Source organism: Erinaceus europaeus, chromosome 8 (genome assembly GCF_950295315.1).
Source record: "Erinaceus europaeus chromosome 8, mEriEur2.1, whole genome shotgun sequence".
Taxonomy (NCBI): Eukaryota; Metazoa; Chordata; class Mammalia; order Eulipotyphla; family Erinaceidae; genus Erinaceus; species Erinaceus europaeus.
The window spans coordinates 65,379,072-65,397,164 of record NC_080169.1 but is presented as its reverse complement, the minus strand read 5'-3'; the positions used below and the strand labels follow the sequence as shown (position 1 = coordinate 65,397,164).

Sequence of the window (18,093 nt, the reverse complement as noted above, 5' to 3'; positions counted from 1 at the left end):
GGAAAATAACCTTACTGTAGCAATCTTTTGAAAATACTTCTTGGGAGCTGGGAGGTAGCACAGCAGGTTAATTTAAGTACACATGGCGCAAAGCGCAAGGATCCCAGTTCCAACACCAAGCTGCAGAGGGTTGCTTCACAAGTGGTAAAGCAGATCTGCAGATGTCTATCATTCTCTCCTCCTCTCTGTCTTCCCCTCCTTTGTCCACTTCTCTGTGTCTTATCCAACAACAACAACTATGACAACAGTAACAATAACAACTACAAAAAGGGCAACAAAATGGGAAAAATGGCCTCAGGAGCAGTGGATTCTTGGTTCAGGCACCGACCCCTAGTGATAACCCTAGAAGCAAAAAAAAAGAAAGAAAGAAAATACTTCTTATGGGTGGTGGCATACCTATTTGAGTGCACATGTTACAAGCACAAGGACCCAAGCTGGAGCCCCCAGTCCCACCTGCAGGGCAAAAGCTTTGCAAGTGGTGAATGATGCATTGTTGCAGGTATCTCTCTGTCTTTCTCCCTCTCTATCACCCATTTCCCTCTAGATTCCTGGATGTCTCTACTTAGTTTATAATTAAAATAAATTTTTGAAAAAGAAAATACTTGTTTTCTCTTTATTGTTTAATCATAGACTTAATATCATGGTTGACTCAAAAGTCAGGATATATTACAATATTTAAAGACTCATAATAAATTGGAACTGTTCTAAGTTTCCAGAAAATCAAAGAGGGACAGGTTATACCATAAGTGAAAAAGTGGCACTGCAAGTGTGTGTGTGTGTGTGTGTGTGTGTGTGTGTGTGTGTGTGTGTGTGTTAACCTTTGATTATATTTTCTGAGCGAAGTGTTTAGAAACATTCTCTAGTCAGCAGATACCCTTGTCTGGCTGATGAGGACGAAATAAAGATCACTGATTCACCTATATATTTCAAGAATTAATCACTGAAAACTAGACTGGCTTGTTGAAAACCTTTCTTCCATAAATAGTGCAGTAATACTTTCAGATAGGTAAGTATAATTCAAGCTGAAATAAATATGAACAACCATGTTAAATGGAAACAGATGGTGGCATATCAGTAGAGCATGCATGTTACGATGTACAAAGACCCAGGCTCAAGCTTTTGGTTCCCACCTACAGGCTTCGTAAGTAGTACAGCAGTGCGGCAGGTATTTTTCCTTCTTTCTGCTTTTCTCTCCCTCTCTATCTCTGTATCTCTCATTCTCTGTCAAAAAAAAAAAAAAATAGCCGGGCGGCAGCGCAGCGGGTTAAGCGCAGGTGGCGCTAAGCGCAAGGACCGGCATGAGGACCCCGGTTCGAGCGCCAGGCTCCCCACCTGCAGGCGAGTCGCTTCACAGGCGATGAAGCAGATCTGCAGGTGTCTGTCTTTCTCTCCTCCACTCTGTCTTCCCCTCTCCTCTCCATTTCTCTCTATCCTATCCAACAACGACGACATCAACTACAACAACAATAAAAAGACAACAAGGGCAACAAAAGGGAAGATAAATAAATAAAATTACAAAAAAAAATATTTAAAAAAAAGAGAGAGATAGTGAGAGAGAGAAAGAGAGAAGAAAGGACAAAGAAAGAGAAGGAAAAAAGGTCAACAGAAATGGTGAAGTTATTGTGAATCCACTGAGCCTCAGTGATAACCCTGGTAGCAAAAAAATAAGTAAATAAATTCATAAATTAATAATGTCAAATGACTGTTACTTTTTCACTTCTAATTGGGATTGCTTAAAAAGAATCGAGCAATAATAATACATAATTACCACTCTGAGATAGTTTCTGAGGTACAGCTACAGTAAGTATCAGAAAAATCATCAGTGAGGCTGAGGTAGATGCTTCAGTGATAATGTGCATTGGTTTGCATGTGTTGGCTCACCACCATAAACCAGAGCTGAGAAGTCTTCTGATATCTCTTTCTCTATATATTTTTATTATTTTAAAAATATATTAGAAAAGGACAATTCCTCTCTCCTCCCCACTTCTATCAAAAGAAAAAAAAAAGGGTAATAAAATCAGATAGGAACAGTCAAGTCATCATCTTGCAGGCACCAGTGATAATCTGGATGGCAAAAAATTAATTAAATAAATGAAATTAAAAATAAATAAATTCCTTGGGGAAATTATAGAATTCCTCAAAGACCCAGATCCTCGTAGAAAATAGTGAGACTGGGTACTAGGAAGTAGCTTACCCAGTAGAGTGTACACATGATCTTGTATAAGGTCCCACGTTCAAATCTATGGTCATCATATAAGAACTTAATTCTGGAGGAACCTGCATAAGAGGTGGATCAATGCTATGATGGCTCACCTTCTCTCTGTGTCTATCTTTCTACTTCTTTCTTTCACACTCTAACTTAATAAAAAAAAAAAAAAAGGGTAAAAACATCTACTGAAATCAGTGGAACTGTGCAGGCATGACACCCCAGTTATAACCCTATTGCCATAGGAAAAAATATATACATACGTAGATGAGATTAGTAATGGTTTCTAGAGCAACGTAGGGTTATAGGGAATACTTAGATAATGCTACTTAGTAAACTTTCCATATGGTCTTGCTGGTATAAAATTTGTTATTTACCTCAATTTTCATGATTTTTCAAATATACTTATTTATGGAATCACATTGACACACCACGCAGATTTTTGAATTGAAACTCACAAAACAGAAGCCTCCCTGAGTAGAAAATGTCAACAAAAAGTGACACCTTACATTAATTTACAGTACAATGGAGCACTTGTTTTTCAGTTAGCCTCAAAATATTTCTCTTTTAAATAGCTGTGTTCTCTACTTTTGTGGAGTCAAAAATAGACCATATAGAATTTTGTTTGAAGACAAATGTGATTTTTTCCCTGATGATAAAATCTAATTCAATCTACATTTAATAAATCATTGTGTATTCTGTATTCTAATATATGCACTTAAAATGTCACTGGTTGTCCCCCCACCCCACCAAACCCTATCACCACCACCACAGCACTCAATTAATGCAACAGGTGTGTTGAACATCAATTTCAAGTAATATAAATGAAAGTCTCTGCAGGCTCCTAATTCAGTGCAACAAAGGGAAGACACAACTATTTTCTTTCAAAAGTCTTGCTCAAGACACTTTGATGTTTAGGTCACCTACTTAGTTATGTAAATTGATAAAAATCAGCATAAATCAGCAATGGTAAAGACTGACCCACTCTCCAAAAGGCTAGATCAGCCTACTCAACCACTCAAGGAAGTCTGGCCCTGAAATGAGTGCAGTTTAGAATGTTCCTAGCTGTGAACATGGACTGTGAGCTCACACTGACAAGAACTCAGAGGTTACACAGGCTCACAGGCTCCTGTGCTATTTGGAAAATATAAGGATGCTGGAGCAAATCAATGTGGCAAACAGTTAATTCTATCTGTATACTGTCTTCAAGTCTGGGAGCTACTTTCTGCCCTATTCTAGCCTTGTGCACTAGTTTCAACTCTGACAACATCTTCCTAGACACCATTTTTATGCCGCCTGCAGATTAGGTATCAAGCTCAAGCAAAAATTAAAGCCATGGTTCCTAAGAACATAAACCCTGCTTCCCCAGAGCCCCGCCCCACTAAAGAAAGAGACAAGCAGACTGGGAGTATGGATTGATCTGTCAACGCCCATGTTCAGCAGGGAAGCAACTACAGAAGCCAGACCTTTCACCTTCTGCACCCCATAATGCCCCTTGGTCCATACTGCCAGAGGAATAAAGAATAGGAAAGCTATCAGGGGAGGGGAGGGGATATGGAGTTCTGCTGGTGGGAACTGTGTGGAGTTGTACCCCTCTTATCCTATGGTTTTTATCAGTGTTTCCTTTTTATAAATAAAAAATAAAAATAAGAAAATAGACTTCCTAAATTCCTCCCACCCCAAGATCCCTATTCTCACAGGCTCTATCCCGATTTTTTGGGTTCCTTTTTATTAAACATTTGTCCTGCTTTATATTTTACTGTTTTTCAGCCACCAAATTGCAGGTGCTGCTATGATTCTATCCTGACTTCCCTAGGCAGACAGTCTCACCAATGTGTTCTGGAAGCTAACCCACTAGGGAAAAACAGAAACAGACTAGGGATAGAGATCGACCTGCCAATGCCCAGGTCCAATAGAACAGCAATTACAGAAGCCAGAACTCCCACTGTCTGTACCTCATAAAGAATTTTGGTCCATACCCTCAGAGGGAGAGAAATGTTAGAGGAAGATGACCCCAGGGCTCTGAACTCCAAGAAGGACCCTGAACTCCAAGAAGGACCCTGAGGGATAAGAAGAAAAAAGGGGGGTCTGGCGGTAGCACAGCAGATTAAACACACGTGGCACCAAGTGCAAGATATGGCAAGGAACCAGGTTCCAGGCCCTCCCCCCCTCCCCACCTGCAGGGGAGTTGCTTCACAGGAGGTGAAGCAGGTCTCCAGGTGTCTGTCTTTCTCTCCCCCTCTCTGTCTTCCCCTCCTCTCTCAATTTCTCTCCGTCCTATCCAACAAAGAATGACATCAACAATAAAAATAATAACCACAACAAGGCTACAACAAAAAGGACAACAAAAGGGGGAAAAATAGCCTCCAGGAGCAGTGGATTCATGGTGTAGGCACTGAGCCCCAGCAATACCCTGTAGTCAAAAAAAAAAAAAGAGGAAAAAAGGAAGGATATTCAGAAGTAGCAACAGGTATAGATATGAATTAGGAAGAGAAGGCAGGACCATAGAACAAATGGGTAAATATATATAAACAAAGATAGTTAAAAAATAAATAAATAAGAGTCAACCCATATCTATAACCTTTTGAGAACTACTGCAAATTCTAGGGAAGGGAGTGGGAATGGTGTGGAATTATTCTGTTATCTCATAATTTTGTAAATCAATATTAAATTACCAATAAAAATTGGAAAAAAATCAACATAAATGGAATCATTTTTAGCTGCTATTAAGTGAATATTAGTCACTTCTGTAGAAAGTATTTTATTTTTACTAAAGCAACATAGTTTACAATAGTGAAAGATAAAATGGCATTCATACACTAAAGAATGAAAGTAATAGTGAGTCCGGCGGTAGTACATCGAGTTAAGCGCAAGTGGTGAGAAGTGCAAGGACCCTCCTAAAGATCCCAGTTCGAGCCCCAGGCTCCCCACCAGCAAGGGAGTCACTTCACAGGCGGTGAAGCAGCTCTGCAGGTGTCTATCTTTCTCTCCCCATCTCTGTCTTCCACTCCTCTTTCCATTTCTCTCCGTCCTATCCAACAACGGCCACATCAGTAACAACAATAGTAACTACAACAACAATAAAAAAAAAATCAAGGACAACAAAAGGGAAAATAAATTTTTTAAAAAAAGAATGAAAGTAATAGAGATTCACAGAACTATAAAAGAAGTTATGAGATTCTTTAAAAATGCTAGGTATGTTAGGAAACATAATGTAAAAAATTACACTTCCTAAAGAAAGCAAGGAAGCTTTCTGGGACGATAGTATACAGAAAATGTAATAAAATGCAAATCTGAGCTCTGAGTGATAAATATGCAGAAAATTCAGAGTTGTGCTATAAAACTATTCATAATAGTACTGAGACAGGTAGAATAAGAGGAACTAAATTTATGTACTATCATTTTATCTAGTAAAAGATGTTTAAACATTTCTTTGTAAATTTGTTTCTAAAAATACTTTGTTTATAAATAAGAATGCTAAGTATTATAGATATATATTCTTTGCAATTTTACATAAATCAGTACAAGAGCAATAAAAAATCTCAGTAAAATTTTTTCTTATATCATTATATTTTAAATCTAAAAGTCAAAAAATATTCATGATCCTTCAGAAAAAAAAAAATGAAGATATACTGTGTCCACCAGACATTTAGCTTGGTAATAAGAGATCACTGATCAAAAGGAAACTATTTAGTTAAATAAATCTTAAAGACAAATGTAGAAATTTTTAATGTAAAATATACAAAAATAATAATTTTATTATCTCAAGGGATAGAAGGATGTCTCTAAAACACACTCAACAGGTCACTGAAATAACTCACTTGCTTAGTATGCTGCTTGGCTTTGTAGGCAATGCAGGCCTGAGCTTGGCCTTCACCATATCAAAGGAAGCTTCAGTGCTGTGGTCTGGTTTTGGTCAGGGTCTCTTTCTCTCTCTCTCTCTCTCTCTCTCTCTCTCTCTCTCACTTGAGAACATTAAAGTTACAAACTTATTTTATCCAAATATACCATAGAGAAAATGAAAATAAAGTCAAAAACTAAAAGAAAAACAACATATTTACAGTATGTGTAGTAAGTTAAATGAACTACCATGAAAATAAATACCATACAAACTAATTTTAAAAATCAAAAAATTTAAAAAAGATATGAATATTCACTGGAAAGTAAGCAAAATCGTAAATGAGTACAAAATAAGTGCCTGTCTCATTAGTAATAATAAGCAGAGTTATAATTAAGTTTAGTACTGTCACTTAACCAGAACTCTTAGATTGTGCATGGAAGTCTAAATTTATACAAATATTTAAGAAAGAAATATTTAAATTTTTGTAAAACTGACTTTGTGAATGGCTTCAACCATTGAGTACTGACCTCATGTGCCATGGAAATTTAGCAGTAACTATTTTTAGTCACATCTGGAAATTATTCAAATAATATTTACAAATAGAGACTACATTAAAATATTGAAAAACATTATCAAAATAATATTTAATTATGTATAAAAATGCACCAGAGCTAGCAAACATATAGAAAATATACATAGTACAAGCTTACAGAAAAAAGACATAAGAAAGCAAATCACTAAGTACTGCCTTTGGTATAGGTACTTTTAACTTAAAAAATAAAATCCAGAATTGAAGAAAAAAAAATCTCAGCAAAACATTTAACGAGGTATAACTTTATTAAGAAGAAAAAAAATCATTAGTCAAATAACTAAGATACTGGTCATCTCTGGTAGGATGGTTAGATAATGATTACTAAAAAGGAATTTTTAGAATGCTAGAAATAACTTGTCCATTTCCTGTCCTAAGATAGATTTGTAGACATGCATTTTAATATTATGTATCATAATATATATATATATATATGAGTACCAAGTAAAAATGTTATGCTTATAAATCAGAATTACTCAACAATATACAAAAATAAGCTAATAATTAGAAGTGGCTTATCTTGGATGTTCATTGAAGCCATGATATCTTACCTTTTATCAACATAGTAGAGAATACAGTTTCAAAGAAAAGCATGCTAAATAAATAAATCCTCCACAGAAACATGAAAAAACTAATAAAAATAAGTAATGGTAAATAGTAAAATAAGCAGATCCAATTAAACTTACCACCAGGGCTTTAGATCTGTTGCTTAGAAGTTTCTCAATATCCCTTGCTGCAATTTCAACCAGCTGGCGGGCATTATTTGGTTCCACAGTATATAAATCTTGGTATTTCTCATAAATCTGTATAAGTGGAAAGAAAAACGAATAAGAACAGTAATTGCTTATGGGGCTCAGATGTTTATATTTATATTTATGTTTATATTTATCCTGTAACTGCAAAACCTGGTATTAGTTACCATCACCATTTTAAAGAACAAGGGAGGTCATTCTAGAAAAAACACAAGACTTGAAACATCCCAGGCCAAAAATGTATGTAGTGAACAAAGGTAGGAAGAAAAAACTGTGCTAACAAATTGTGAGAGACTTTCCACTGTTTTCCCTCCCAGCAATCACAGAAGTTAAAGTACATGCTAATAAAAATCGTGGGGGGAAAAAGAAGCCTCTGCTAAGGAACAGCCTCACAGTATATTTCATTTTACAGAGAAGTGAAAGTCACTATAGTTTACCATATATTTTGGTTAAAATTGAAATAGTGTGAAGATCGCTTATTACTAAATTAAACCCTTTATAATCGCTGAATTAAAATACACTGAAATAAACTAGGCAGCAGAAGAAGAATTGGATTACATTTCTGGCTCACGTCAGTGTCTATGGAAGGAATTCCCTGGAGTAGCATAAGATGAACCTAGTTTACAGAGCCTATGCCCTCCTGGCAGAAGGTAAAGGATTAAAGAAACAGGAAAAAATGGAATTGTTTGTGGCTAGAGGTCTGAGCTGAGAAGGAAATCCCTTATGCATCCAACAGATGGGTTTTACATGCATGACTAAACCATCTTTGAAAGCCAAAGCCTGGCAGATTTTTAGCATCTTCTGAGAAGTGAATCCAGGCACATTCAGGAACCAGCTCAAGCCTGCAGTTCCCTGGCATGATTCCAGCATTTTGCTCACTACCAACAGGTCCTAGAGTCTAGTCCCAGCTGAGCATAGATACTACTGGTGAGCACTGGATTCAAATAAGCAGATGCATATGCTAACTTTTATTTGTAACAGATCATATTAGCTCTACATGAACTAATAAATATTTTATTTAGATAATTAAAATTTAACACATTTTGAAGATTTAAAACAAGCTTTGCTCCTGAAATTGTGACTTACTTTAACTATTAAGTTTGTCCCAAAGTTACAGTTTTCACTATTACCACTTAAAATACATTAATTTAGTCATGTAGATCTCAATATTTACGGCTCATTCAGTATTCTGCCTATTATTGATCAGCACATGCTCTTTGCTGAGGTTAGATCATTGAGTACTATTTTAAAGACCTAGGTCATCCACTTAATACAAGACTACCTTTCATATCAGTCCAAAATAATATGCACAAAATATGAATTCAGGAATGAATTAATGTATCTGTGGTATCAGTAGATAAGTCTTAATATCACTTTAATATGTGGTTCTTTGCAGCAAAAACATTACAGCTAATCAGTGTGAGAAGCAGTCAAGATCTTTACTAAAAATTCAATACTCATTTCCGCATGAACTCTAGATTTCTTACTATGGTACAGAAACTAGATTATAACTTATTGAACACATTCTGTACTTTGCATTATATACTACAAAGAAAGTTATTTATCAAATCACTAACTACATATTTCAGAAACATTGCCTTAAAATTTAGTCAATTATAAATCAAAAGTAATATTTCATCAAAGTAAGCATATATTTTCACAAAAATAAGTTCAAATATGTATGTGAATATTGAAGAAAATTCTCTCAAAGTTTATTTCTTTCTTTAAATTTTTTATCTTTATTTATTTATTGGATAGAGACAGCTAGAAATTGAAAGGGAAGGCAGTGACAGAGAGAAAGAGAGACAGGGAGACACCTACAACACTGCTTCACCACTAGCAAAGCTTTGCCCCTGGATTCCCAGGGGCTAGAACTCAGGTCCTTGCACATTGTAACGTGCACTCAACCAAGTGTGGCCCCTCTAAACTGTATTTCTAGGACACTCTGCAATATTAAATTATTTTCAATTCTAGATGACAAATAAATAAATGAAGTCAAGGAACTTAGGCATAAAAACCCCAATGTAATAACCAACTGTAATATTTGTATGTATAAAACTTCATTTGAAATATTGTAATTAGAATTTTATTAAAGTCATAATTGACACAACAAAAGAACTAATTACTGCTTCTGGCTTTAAAGAATAAATGTGTTGCTATTGCAAAAAGTATACTTAATATAATTCAAAAGGTCATCTGGTATAAGTAAACGGTTTTCAGAAGAAAAGATTTCAAGTAAGTTTTTTAATATATCTATTTATTTACTTATTAACAAGAACCAAAGCATCCTCATGACTAGCAGGGCTAGGGACTGATCTCCAAGCCCAGACTTCTAAGTCCTGTCCTCTAGTTGGCTGAGAATCTCCCCAGTACTGCAGAAAATGCGCTATTATTATGATACACAGAATCGTACAAGTTAACAGATAACTTAGCCCTACCTTTCATTGGAAGTCATTTTATTTTTTATTAATATTTTTTAATTTTGTTATCTTTATTTATTTATTGGATAAAGACCGTCAGAAATTGAGAAGGAAGGGTGTTGTTAAAATTTCTGAGGCTCTTGCCGGGCTGGCTTGCTTCACGGGCGGGTAACAGAGACGCGGAGACAACGGCTGGGCAGGGCAGCTGTATTTCTTTATTCAGGAACAACGATTCACAAATTAAGACAAACTAATCACCAAACAGAACTCTGCTGTCTCTTTGCGGCGGCACAAGCACTCCCTCTTACTCTCGAACTCAGGAACTCTCCAACTCTGGAACTCTAGAACTCTCTTACTGGGGAACCCTCTGAAACTCTGGCACTCTCGAACTCAGGAACCCTCTTTCTTACTCTCGAACTCAGAAACTCTCGCACCCTCGCACTCCGGAACTCAGGAACTCTGTCACTGGGGAACTCAGGAACTCTCGGACTCCGGAACCCTCTCCCAGGGTCCCTTGGGGCGGGGCCAAGCAGGCCCGCGAAATTAACAGGACTCATCCAATTCTCTTGGAGGGGGAGGGCTAGAACAAGCCAATGTAAAGCATACGACAGAAGGGGATGGTAGAGACAGGAGAGAGAAACCTACAACATTGATTCACCACATGCAAAGCTTTCCCTCTGCAGGTGTGGACCCAGGTCCTTGAGCATTGTGTCATGTGTGCTCAACCAGGTGCGCCACCACCCAGCCCCTTAATTATCCATTCTTTCCAATTTCTTTTTTTTTTAAGATTTTACCTTTTTTCTTTTATTTTTAATTTTATTTATTTATTTTCCCTTTTGTTGCCCTTGTTGTCTTTTTATTGTTATTGTAATTATTCTTGGTGTTGTTACTGGTGTCTTCGTTGTTAGATAGGACAGACAGAAATGGAGAGAGGAGGGGTAGAGAAAGATAGTCACCTACAGACCTGCTTCACTGCCTGTGAAGCGACCCCCCTGCAGGTGGGGAGCCAGGGGCAAGAACCTGGATCTTTAGCCGGTCCTTGGGCTCTGCGCCACGTGCACTTAACCTGCTGCTCCCTCTTTCCAATTTCTGTACACACACATAAACTTTTTTTTTTACCAACACATATCAAAATATATTTAAATATTTATTTCCTTTTGTTAATCTTGGTTTTTTATTGTTGTTATTATTGTTGTAGTTATTATTGATGTTATTGTTGGACAGGACAAAGAGAAATGGAGAGAGGAGGGGAAGGCAGAGAGGTGGAGAGAAAGAAAGACATCTGCACACCTGTTTCACTGCCTGTGAAGCGACACCCCTGCAGGTGGGAAGCCGGGGGCTGGAACCAGATCTTACTGCTGGCCCTTGTGCTTCGCTTCGCGCCACATGCACTTAACACGCTGCGCCACTGCCCAGCCCCTTCAAAACATATTTTAAATCCATGTATCTCGGAACTCGTAGCCGCCATCTCTTCTTGCCTAGACATATCCAAACCTCATCCCTGTGGGTGAAACCTATTGTTTCACTAATTAATACCTAGACACACATCTATTGATGGGCGGTATAGTTCTCTCCCTTTAGTTAAAGTCCTAAAACGGGCTGCAGAGTTACTAGCACCCGGTGTCAGCTCTACGAGGTATCCGTGATGTCCTGCTACCAAACGAATTCCTCGCTCACAGCCTGTCAACTTTCAGGTAGCTGAGCTGCTGAGGCAGCACCTGAAATTCAAATATTGGCACCACAGGGACTGTTGGGAATGTCCTTTTCCTGAGAAATATTTTTGCCAGAAATCCAGACAGTGGGACTCCCTCTATTCTGGCTTATGGGCTATCTTACTCTTAAACTACCGGAAAATGTTATCTTCCCCGGATTCTTGCTTCCTCGTGGAATCAAACATGTTTTTAGGCGTTCCAGCCATGCTCTCTGTTAACCTCGGCGTCATCTTCTTTTTCCACATCCTCAGACAAGACCTCATCTTCTGTCTCTACTACTATTTCAAATTCTGGAAAGAGGAAGTTGTGATCTGGAACCATATCGCCCAAATTACCTGACTGGGCAGAAGCCTGCTTGTGTCCCAACCGCCAGTCTAGAGTCTGGTTGCTCCTCGCTTCAGTAACGCGCTCGGTGGCATCGATAGCAGGTTTTGGGTCTTAAACAACCACAGACCCAGCAGAAGTGAGCATGGCTGGACTTGATCTGAGGGCACTCAGAGTCCTCCGTTTCCTGGGGAGGGTTCTCAGGAGGTAGCTCATAGGACAAGATGTCATTTTGCCTGAGTAGCTGTTTCCTAAACACCCTGCAGGCCCACGCAGAACGGCGGAAGAGGAGGAGGCCGCGGAGGAAGGTGCCTGCTCTGCCCAGCAGCCGCGCATACACCTGCAGCATGAGGGCGGGCGGCCATCCGCACAGTGCACAGGCAAGCGCCCAAAGCCCCACCTTTCCCAGCCACCCTCACATGGGCAGCCAGCCCACTTGGCTGGGGAACTGCTCAAGCTGCTGTCGCCACCCTGGGGCCTCCTCTGCGAATCCCAGCCTGGCAGCCCAGGGCCCCACGGCCGCCATGACTTAAGTAAGTTTTGAATCAATTAAGTTGGGAAAGTCATGATGCATTTTTTTCATACAAAAAAAAAGTGTCATAAATTTCCAAAAAACCCAATATATTCGTAATGTACATACGTTTATAATATTCTCCAACACTAAAATAATTTGTTTTTCTACATGTTAACATATCTAACCATAAGTATCTTTAAACATAAGCATCTTTTCTAATTTTCCTATTTTTCCTTTAAAATAAAAGTAACTGGACAAAGTTTCTAAAACAGGTGGTATTGGGAAAATTGAATGAAACATGCAGAAGAATGAAACTGAACCACTACATTTCACCACACACAAAAGTAAATTGCAAACTCGACAACAAAAGAAAAAACTCTATTTAAAAGTGGAGAGAAGATATTAACAGAATATTCACCAAAAAAGAGATCCAAAATTTTGGTCCACATATAAAAAAAATGCTCCAAGTCATTGCTTGTCAGAGAAATGCAAATAAAGATTAACAGTGAGATACCACTTCACTCCTGTTAGAATGATATACATCAGAAAGGATAATAAATGCTGGAGAGGTTGTGGGAACAAAGGAATCCTCCTGCACTGCTGGTAGGACTGTTAGTCTGTCCAACCCTGTAAAGAACAGTCTGGAGAACTCTCAGAAGGCTACAAGTGGACCTACCCTGTGACTCTGCAATTCCTCTCCTGGGAATATATCCTAAGGAGTCAAACACATCCATCCAAAATATCGGTGCATACCTATGTTCATAGCACAATTTGTAATAGTCCAAACCTATAAGCAACTCAGGTGCCCAACAACAGATGAGTGGCTGAAAGAGTTATAAAATATATACACAATGGAATACTAATCAGCTATTAAGAATGATGAATTAACCTTCATGTTGAGAGAGATAAGCCAGAAAGAGAAAGATAAATATGGGATGGTTTCACTTATGAACAAAAGTTGAAAAATCAGAAGCAAAACACAAAGCAGAACTTGGACTGTGTTTAGTGTATTGCACTAAAATAAAGGACTGGGGGTGAGGGGCTGGAGAGAGAACTTTCAGTTCCTAGTACATGATGGTGAAGAAAGACTTAAGCTGGGGGTAAGAGTGTTTTGCATAAAACTGAGAAATTTTACACATGTATCAACTGTATTTTCTGTAAACTATTAATCCCCCAATAAAAAACAAAAATTAAAAATTAATAAATTAGGTTGGGAAGACAGCATAATGGTTGTACAAAAAGACTTTCATGCCCCAATAACCAAAGTCCTTGGTTCAATCTGCAACCACACCACAGCTGTGCTCTATTAAACAAAAAAAAATAAATAACAACAACAAATCTGAATAAACATTTTATCCAATAGTCTGTCCTGAGAGGGGAAAACAATATGGTGGAAATAATGGGAGTTTGGTGCACTAGATAACTCTATGCAAATTATATGTCAGTTTCTCATATGTTGTAAAACATTGGTCTCTGTCTCTTTCCTACATAGAAAGCAGCACAAGAAGAAAATTGGTTATGATTTTTTTCTTCATTAATATCTTCATATACTTTAATTTTCCTGTCATTAAGGTAATTATATCCAACAAAAAATAAAGATAAAATTTGTTGCCTATACATTCTAGCTTAAAACTTCGTTGGCCTTAATGTGTTTTCACTGCTACATTCACAGATCAGGTTTTACTTTAGTAACAAAATAACTATGCCACCATGATAAAGCCAAAAATAAGCAATGCCCTGGTAAAAATAAATAAATAACAAAAATAGTATTATTTACTGATATGATTCCTCAGTGAATAGTTTCAGAGTGATGATATTTAATATTATGCCATGTATTAGTACAGACACCTTCAAAGATATTTCCTAAAAGCTTGGAAAGCCTGAAAGTTTTGCATGAGCTAGAATGTTAAATTCAGCCCCACTTTTAAGCAATCTTCTTAAACACAAATCAGTTTTGAATATTGTTGGCAGTGAGGAACCAACATGGGATCTCTGGCTTGCAAGTCATATGTGCTGTCACTGCACTATCTTCCCTGCCCTTACACCATCTTAAGTGTATAGTGAAAATTTAATCGACTACTTTATCAGAATACTATACTCATTAATGAGATATCAGCATAGAGGGATTTTTTTATGTCCAGTTTCACTTTAGAAAGGAGCAAACTATAACTCAGAATAGAAGGAGGTGAAATGATAATGTGGCCAGGTTAGGCAAAATAATTCTACACTGACATTCTATGCCCTAGCTACCTCTGGGCTTCAGCATCATATGAAACTACAGGAAAGTCCCTTGAGGTGAAGAAGAGAGTAGGTGAGAATAAAATATCAGTATCAGGAGTATATCATGGTGCCCCCCAAGTGAAAAATGGAAAATGAACAGCTGGAAGCATCCTTCACAGAATCAGAAAAGACTGTGTGAAAATCACACAGGTTGAGGACAATTGATCAAGTTCTTTAGAGCTATCATTGTTTATGTGAAGGGAGCAGAGGAGCAAATTCACTCGACATCTTATCAAATAAATTCCCCCAGTATTCAGATGTAAAGAAACAAATTTCAGAGCACCAGGGTGAACCCACTCAAACTCTCATGGAAATAATGGCTTGGACTTCCCAGACAGTGGGCCCTTCCCCACAAAGTTTCTTCAAGAGAAATTCTGGTTTTCACATATTAAATCTTTTTGAAATATATATTGCTTTGTTTTATGAAACACACAGAGAGAAATATCAGAAGACTGCTCAGTTCTGGCATATTTTGAAGTCAAGAAGTGAACCTAGAGCTACTGGGGCTTCAAGCATACAAGTCTGGTATATTACTGCTTCACTAACTCCATCCCACATATTAAATATTATGTATGTAAAATGACAATACTCTTAGCTCAATATCTTCTCATTAATTTCCTCTCATGATACTTATTTTAGACAAGCAACTGATATCATCCACACTTATAATCCTCTCTCTAAATAACTTATGAAAGAATTCTTTTATGAAGGAAGAACTTTTAAGAGTTTTTTTATATATAGGTGATGATACTCTAATATATGACCTTGCACTTGGACCTAGAACCCATCAAATGTAGAAGCAACTAACTTTGTAATCAGACCTGCAAAGATAAAGGTATGAATAATCTAAATAAATAATAACAACATTCCTTACTAACCACATTCTCCTACCATAGGAGAGCACTTGAATGTGTAAGGGCAGAAAAAAAGATATGAGGGAAAAGATATGAGGGAAAGCAGTATTACTAATGACAGCAGTGATGTCTATCGGAGATGGAGTGATGGTCTTCCAAAGATATCCACGTCCTAATCTACAGAATCTGTGAATATGTTCTTACATGCCAAAGGGGAATTAATTTGCAGGTTGAATTAAGTTTTCCTAATCCACTGAATTTAAAGAAAAGGAGATTATCCTGGATTGTTCTGATAACCCCAAGGTAATCGAAAGGGTCCATTACAATGGAAAAATATAACACATGGCTATACAAGACAGCAGCAGAAAGGGAGCAGCACAAAAGGACATCAATTTCAAGTTACTGATTTGGAAGACGGGGGGGATTGAACATCTGATTCATAGATCTACAGGATTTTAAGTTAATAAATCTGTGTGGCTGTAGGCCAGTAAATTTATGACAAGTTGTGACACTAAGAATAGAAAACTAGCACAATGGGTTAGTTGTGAAACATTCCCTGATAAAATACAATAATAATCAAGATATTAAGGCTGCCTTGGCACTGGACTATCCTTACACCCGCAAAACTAACTTTTTTATATATTTTTAAACTTTATTTATTTATTCAGAAAAAAATTAGGAGGGAAAAGGGATGAAGATGGAGAAAGAAACATCTGCAGCACTGCTCCACCACTCATCAAGATTTCTTCCTGCAACTGAGGACCTGGAGTTTAAGCTGGAGTCCCTGTGCATGGTGACACATGCACTTAACCAGCTGTACTACAACCTGACTCCCACAAAAGTAACTTTAAATCACCTGAGTTCTCCTGAAACACAGACCCTTTACAAGTTGACTTAAATGTACTACTTTTATGTTTTGAGTATTTCTATAAACCCTGTAACAGATTAATCCCCATGAAATAAAAATGCTAGGGTAAACCCCATGCTTTAAATGTTGTAGTCATTATTATTATTTCCAACTTTGTACTTTCAATTCATTAGTCACTAGATTATTATTTTCGTTTATATGAAAAAATGAGGTCTATAACGATAAATACACAGTTAATGTCAGACTTTATAAAATAATGAAATTATCTCAGGATTCTCCTAACTTCCACAATTGTGTGGTACTTTTTTTTATTTCTTTCCCTTTTATTGCCCTTGTTGTTTATTTTAGTTGTTATTGGTGTTGTTATTGCTCTCATTGTTGTTGTATAGGACAGAGAAATCGAGAGAAGATGGGAAGACAGAGAAGGGGAGAGAAAGACAGACACCTACAGACCTGCTTCACTGCCTGTGAAGCGACTCCCCTGCAGGTCGGGAGCCAGGAGCTCGAACTGGGATCCTTGTGCTGGTCCATACACTTTCCACCATGTGCACTTAAACTGCTATGCCACCGCCCAGCTCCACCCAAATTGTGTGGTATTTTTTTTTTTAAGATTTTATTTATTTATGAGAAAGATAGGAGAGAGAGAAAGAACCAGACATCACTCTGGTACATGTGCTGCCGGGGATTGAACTTGGGACCTCACGCTTGAGAGTCCAGTGCTTTACCTCTGCGCCACCTCCCGGACCACTGTGTGGTATTTTTTAAGAAGTATAGATAGAAAGATAGACATATCAAAATATATGTGCATACACTGTATAAACTTATAGATGTATTGATTTAATAGAATTCTACCTCATAACAATGTAAGGTGGAATTTAAAAAAGTTTGTATCATAACCCCTACCATTTTCTACTTTCTTGGCCAACAAGAACACATTCATTTGCCTTTAATTCTAATGTAGGCAAGAGTGCATTTTTGCTTCAACTTCTTCCGATACTCACAAAGTGAGTTTCACTTACTTTTAGTTAGGTTTGCGATATTCACTTTTTCTCTTGTTTATTAACTGTGCCTTTGGTTTTTGAACTATCCGTTCCTTAACAACTAAGAATGTCTTGTTTCCAAAAGATGAATTAACATAAAAGAATAATATGTTTTCATAGTCACTTTTAGGCATCAAAGTTCCATTAAGAAATTTCACAATGACTCAGAAGTATAATAAAACATTTCTTTTTATTTATCACAAAGCTACTCACCATCTAAGCTGGCTTACATAGAAAGACACTGAAATAAGGGGGGAGCTCTTCATCCAGGGTAAAGGATTTCAGTGGCACTAGCCCTGAACTGATGCTAGATCTTACCAACAAAAACAGAAGTAACACTCAGTTTTCCTCCTTTGAAAAATAACTGAAATTTTAAACAACTTTTGCCTTAACTCCCAAATCTTTTCAAACTCTCTTCTCTTTAACTAAACTGGTAAATGATGTGATCTCTCAAATAAGTTTCAAGCTTTTAAAATGTATTACTGGATAGTACAATTAAGTATATGATCAATTATATTTAACATAACTGATAGGGCCAGGTGGTGGAGCACCTGGTTAAATGCTCACATTACAGTGCACAAGGACCCAAGTTCAAGCCCCTGGCTCCCACCTATAGGGGAAAGCCTCACGAAGCAGGGCTTGCTGGTGTGTCTCTGTCTCTTTCTCTCCTTATCTCCCACTCCCCTCTCAATT

General features: G+C 37.4%; 1 protein-coding gene and 1 pseudogene across 9 annotated transcripts in view; both read right to left on the bottom strand.

Annotated features, from left to right (window-relative positions):
* The window catches only part of CACNA2D1 (calcium voltage-gated channel auxiliary subunit alpha2delta 1), a 539,106-nt gene that overhangs the window by 396,309 nt on the left and 124,704 nt on the right, over nt 1–18,093 (bottom strand). For all 9 annotated transcript variants that reach the window (XM_016190308.2, XM_060196324.1, XM_016190309.2 and 6 more), the window contains exon 3: nt 7,323–7,439. In XM_016190308.2, the coding sequence (XP_016045794.1) occupies nt 7,323–7,439 (117 nt within the window). The remainder of the gene's footprint in view (nt 1–7,322; nt 7,440–18,093) is intronic.
* Nucleotides 11,482–12,370, bottom strand: LOC103117793 (programmed cell death protein 2-like; annotated as a pseudogene).